Below are 6000 nucleotides of genomic sequence, written 5' to 3'. Positions count from 1 at the left end.
GTTAAGAACTCTTCACTTCCCACAAGCTGGCTCTAACTCTGAATGAATACTGAACATTCACATGGAATTCTAGTGTCACCTAGTGCTGAAAAGGAAAACGTCATGTTTGTTTCATGTTTGTTACTCTACGCCTAATTTTGAACATGTTTTCCCAGAGACGGGTTCCTAGTGCACTTGTTAACAAGACTTGGTTCCCACTGTTTGAAAATCCCTCACCCTGTTTTTCCCTCCAAATTCTATTCATTTTTTAATCTCTTCACCTGTCAAATACTTTCACAAGATCAAAGTCATCTCCTTTAAAACAATTACTATGTTTAAAATTTTGTACTTACTTGAATAACCTGATTAAAGTCATCTGTCCTATTAGTTTAATTTCTATTAGGGAGGGACCCTATCTGTGGCTTGCTCAACATCATCTTTCAATACCAACAAATGCACTGGCTTAATATAATACTGTGGATAAATTAATGCTTCATGTTTTCTTTGTAATTTGCACTAATTTCTATTTGTACCCTGCCTCAAGGGTAACCCTTATAGAACCTTTATCAATTATCGGTTGTAACCTTCACAAGAATACCTAACAATCAATACCTGATATTAAGCAAAGAAAAACATTTTCTAGTCTAGATTTTCCCATTAACCAGATCAGTTCAGAAAAGATGAAATAATTTTTAGGGGTTATTGCTCTCCAAGCACATGAACACGTTGTCTTTTACGCTGCCTGTAAGAACCCAGTCTTTGTCGTTTCATAAACAGTGTCTTCCTCCATTCGGACAAAACCCGCCGACACTTTAGTCCAGCACTTGCTGAAGTGCATAGAGATTATTAGTGTGGCCTCACAGTCAGAAACTAGTTGAAGGGAAGGCGGAAAGCGCTACGGCTGGTCCGGGCGGGACGATTTCGGCCCCCAGCCTCCAGGGTCGCAGAGACCAAGGCGGGTCAAAGTCTCCACAGGCCTTTATAGTGCGCTGGGCCCCGCGCGCTGACAGCCCGAAAACACGCCGACAGCCCAAGGGCTAAGCCTACTCTGGCGGCCGGATTGGTCGTCGGACTTACGTCATTTCCGTGCGCCACGGGGCGGAGACTACGGGGGCCAAGGGGCGGAGCGAGCTGGCCTCTGAGTCCAAGCTGCCTTAGTGCGACGGGTGGCAGTGGACGAGGTGGCGCGGCCGTATCATGAGCGAGGCGGACGGGCTGCGGCAGCGCCGGCCCCTGCGGCCGCAGGTAGTCACGGATGATGGCCCGGCTCCGGAGGCTAAGGACGGCAGGTAGGCCGGACCTCTAGACCTGGCGCGAGAACCGGGGCAGAGAGGACCGGGGTGACCCTCCTGGGCAACACCGACTGCTCTAACCGCGACCGCGTAAATGCCATGCTAAGCACGTTGCAAGAACTCTGATTTAATCCCCACGCAAAACTCGTTTTAGAGAGGAGGAAAGAGGCTCCGACAAAACAGATGCAGGTGCCAGTTCCTTCAGACTTCAGGTGCAACGTGCGCCCAGTCGACTCTCCGGGTCCTCGAGCAGCACCTGTCCCTTTTTGGCCCGATCTCCGGAGAGGCTGCATCCTCTCTTTCCTTCATTTCATTTCCCCGTTCGTGCTGCCTTTATTGCTAGCTCACCTGACAGCCATCCGGTCACGGCCCTGCGTCTTTCTGTTCCTTTGCACCCACTTTCCCGAAGGAAAATCTGAAAAGATGCCTGAGTTCCATTTCGTGATCCAGCAAAGAGTTGCCTTCTACACCTGCTCTTCTGCACCTGTCCCCCATCATGCTGCATGAACTGCGGTTCTCCTATACAAGAAGTTATATTATAGGCATTTTTTTTTTTTTTGGTGGGAATTCAGCCTTGCAAGTTTTCCTGATGGGGATGGAAAAGCAAAGGAAACTGTAGTTGCTGATCCCTAAAAAAATCTCAGGCTTCGTGTTTTTATTCCTTTTCTGATTTTCCAGAATTTGAGTATGTTGTGTTTTGTTAGCTGAAGCATGATCCTTAAACATAGCATTTGGTATGAATACTTAAAATTCACTTTTCAGTTTTATGTCCTGAGTTTCATAATTTTATAATTTTTAATTTCTAGGGAGAAACAAGAGACTCCATAGACCAAGTTGTCAACCCATTCTAGGTTGCCTTTCCCTCGGGTTTCCAAGTTCTTTCAGTGCTATAACTAGGACAAGTTTGTTGCCCTGCTTACTGGGGATATTGTAAATTAATTGGCTGCTGATGACTGATGAGTTTTTTAGAATGGACATGCAAGCATTGGTCAAACTTTACTACAAAAACTATGAAAATAAGGCACTTTTACACGAGAAATGATGAGGTGCAGTGTGTTGAAATGAAAAGTGGGCATACAGTACTCTAGGGCACTTTTTTAATGGGCCCAACCCTCAGGATGGCTGCTCTGCCATTCCTGACCCCAGAGCAGAGGGGCAGACTTAATTAAATTGTTTGTTCAGATTCTCTGTGGGGGATTTCTTCCTTAATGACAAGGTAAATTATATGTTCTAAAGTCATCTTCTGCCACCTGATCTTTTCCAGTATGCCTTTTACATCTGTGTTTAAGATATTTTCTTGATGGCCATGAACAGTTGTTCTCATTTTCCTATATTTTTCTCTCTCTCTTATTTATTGATCCCTTGACTGTATATCTGTAATGGTTTCTTTCAAAGTGAGTTTTTGTCACCATCCTTTCTTTCTACATTTATTATTATGACATTATAGCTAATTTTCTTATTTTTTTGTCTGAAGTTATATATTTTTCATTTCTTTTGGGGTCATTTCTAGTAGTTTGTCTAATTATCCTCTTGACAACCTTAAATGTTGAGGGTTTCAACATTCGTCAGGAAAGTCTTGTGTATGGTGGGTGAAATAAAGAAATCTGAATAAAAGTAGGACATAAAACTTAGAATAAATTTCACAAAATAAAATCTTGGAAGACATTAATGATAGAAAAAGGGACATTATAGGTTTCTTAGATCTTGGCCTGAAAGGTAGCATTTGTTCTGTTTTGCGGATGAGGTCATTGAAGTTTGAGTGAGATGATTTATATAAAGTTACAGTAGAATAGAGTAAAAGGAGAAATGAAAGTGAATGAAGAGGATGAAACTGGCTGTTGGACTGTGATTGAAAAGCACATTTTAAGAATATGCTTTGGAAATAAGATTTTTATGCCAAAGCTCTTGAATTTCTGTTTGTGAGCTATAAGGAGAATTTGATTTTTAAATCCTTTTATTCAGTGTGGAACATAAATGAGCTAAGCACTTAACATACCAGTGCAAGCTTTTTTATAATTATTATTTGGCATCAGTTTCCCCACATGCTATAGAAACTTTATTGAAAGAATAATTGCACACTTTGAAAGTATTCCTTCTCTTTAGGAATACAGTTCTGCCTAGGAAGAGTACTGTTTAATATAACTGTTTAGGAGTGAAGAATGAGTACATTGAGAATTTAACATCTGTTTTTCAATAAACTCCTGTAGGCTTTTAGGCTAATTACAAGTGTCTGCTTTTTTAAAAAAAATAATTATAAGTCTCTTCTTTCCATTTGAAGACTGAAGAGTAAGGAAGCAATGTAAAGGAACAGATGGGGCCGTCATAAATTTGTGAATTCAAGAATAGTCAGGAATCTGAAGTTTTCACTTAGTTCTGCCTGTGTGTGTATTTTCCAAATGATTCTTTTAACTTGTCTCTTCTTATTTTTTTTTTTTTCAAGGAAAAATGCTGATTCCAGAAGATCTAATTTAAAGGGATGTGAAAAATGAGCAAATTCAAGGTGCAGTCATTTAAAAAGATTGCACTTGTTACTCTTTGACTTTCTCAGGTTCCAGGGATTACCTTGACATTCAAAATTGCTGGGACCTTATGGATTGGGGATGAACAGGTTTTCCACAAAACAAACAAACAAACAAACAACCACATGCTATTTTTTTGGTCTCCCTACACATCAAGATTTCAGTTCACAATTAAAGGCACTGATGTCTGGGCTGCTGAGTTAGAGAACACCTTTCAGATTTGGCTGGTGAAATTTTCAGAGGATTTTGTAAACTGTGTCTAGGCCAGCAGTCACTGTGAAAACATGTTGCATCATTGTGATTATGCTCTTGCCTTAGAGACTGTAGAAAATTCCAGGGTGCGTGTGTCCTCAAGGAGGTGAGCATTGCTTCAGGCTCTTCTTGAGAGAATGGGATAAATTGATTTCTCAGACTGCAGCTGGGAAGTAAGTTGCCAGCCTTCCTGGATGTGTCAGTACAAGCAGGGATGTGTGATGCTTTGTCAGTGAAAATGGACAGTGGTAAGTTAGTGTCCAAATTACAATAATGTGGGCACAGAGTCAAAGGGGAACATGGAGAAAAACTGGGGAAATTGTGAACCTTGGACTACAATAAGTGCATTGCCCAGAGCAGGAATAGGACGGTTACAGGAGCCATGTTTGCCTCATTTTTTTTTTTTTAAACAAGCTAGCTCCATTTCAAATGCTCAGTTATATATATATATATACATACACACACACACACATACATACACATACATGGCTAATGGCTACTGTGTTCCATCAGCAATGGATAATGCTGCTCAAGTACTTTTATTTATTTTGAGACTATTGTTTATAAAACTTGGCCATACAACTTTCTAGTAGAGGTTGGATGATGATTGAGTAGGGGTGAGTAGGTGTTGATGAACTTTCATTGGGAAAGGAGTTGGATAAGGTTAGTGGTGGCCAGCAGCACAGCAAGAACAATTGATAGGAAAAAAGGGGCTCTCAGCCTGTAGACCTCCCAACTAGAATGTTTAAGTCTTGCATAAGGCTGCCCAAATTATTTTGATGTAGTCCATCCAGGGGCTGCTGCCTTTGGGAGCACTAGACCAGTGAACTCTAAATTCTTCTGCTTTCTATACTCTGTAAATGTAAGGGGTGTCGCTGCTAGATACCTGATAAGGATAGGCAATATGGGACACATGTCATTGTCCCTGGAATTTTGACCATCTTTCTAGCTATAGGCACTGTCATTTTCAATCCTGGCTAGACTTTTTGTTTTGGACATAATTGAGCCTTTTATCATTATTTGAAAGGCCAACAAGATGCTTAAGCAGGTGTCATAATCAGATTATTACATTAAGATTTTTTTTTTAAAATGCAAGGTTCAGGGGTTGGATACCCTGGGTTTAACCCCTGGCAAACTCCCACAATTCCTTTAAAAACATATAAAGTTCAGTGTAGTAAAGGAGAAGTATTATGAATCTGAGACAAATGAGAAGAATCTCTTTAGTTAGGTGAGGGGGGAAAGTTGCACATTGGTTGGATTGTCATTATTTGTTGTTATTTTAATGATAATGATAATGATTTTAATGTTAATGATAGCTATAAAATGAAAGATTACACATTGTGGTTTCCCTTGAGAGGCTAGGATGGGAGGAATACTTATATCAGTTTCCTTTAAAAGACAGGAATATCCTGTTAGATTCTGTATAGAATGTCTTTGAGGTCAGTACTTACAGCCAACAGCCACACATTTTCCCTATGCACCTTTGAAAGTGTTTGTGTTAGTCGGTTTTCTTTTGCTGTGGCATAATAACTGAGATAATCAATTTAAAGGAGGAAAGGTTTATTTTGGCTTGTGGTTTCAGTTCATGGTTGTGTGGTTCATTTGTTTTGGGGCCTGTGACTGGGCAGAATATCATGGCAGAAGCATGTGGTGTAGGAAAGCTGACCATCTCATGGCTGGGAAATAAAGAGAGAGAGCTCACTTTTATAACAAAGCTCCTTTCCTCAAATTCATTAAGCTTGAGTCCATAAGTAGATTCATCCATTCATGAACTCATGCTCCAATCACCTCCCAAAGGCCCCACCTCTGAACATTGGGGACCAAGCCTTCAACATATGAGCTTTGGGGGATATTTAAAATCCCCCAAACTACAACTGTGTTTGTCTCAAGTTTTAGACTCTGCTTTTAAAAGAACCACTCTATCAAAAGCCTTTTTGCCATTGTGTTTGTAACCAGCC

General features: G+C 40.6%; 1 protein-coding gene across 2 annotated transcripts in view; it reads left to right on the top strand.

Annotated features, from left to right (window-relative positions):
* Positions 1–1080: 1080 nt before the first annotated feature.
* APMAP (adipocyte plasma membrane associated protein) overlaps positions 1081–6000 on the top strand; it is a 32265-nt gene continuing 27345 nt past the window's right edge. Inside the window, exon 1 of one of the 2 annotated variants that reach the window (XM_081293155.1) lies at positions 1081–1268. In XM_081293155.1, the coding sequence (XP_081149281.1) occupies positions 1177–1268 (92 nt within the window). In that variant the 5' untranslated portion in view covers positions 1081–1176. The remainder of the gene's footprint in view (positions 1269–6000) is intronic. The other variant, XM_081293154.1, reaches the window with a different exon arrangement.

This window comes from Spermophilus citellus (assembly GCF_964194105.1).
Source record: "Spermophilus citellus genome assembly, chromosome: 4".
NCBI classification, from domain to species: Eukaryota; Metazoa; Chordata; class Mammalia; order Rodentia; family Sciuridae; genus Spermophilus; species Spermophilus citellus.
The sequence above is the reverse complement of the archived record's forward strand: the minus strand, read 5'-3'. Positions and strand labels throughout refer to the sequence as shown.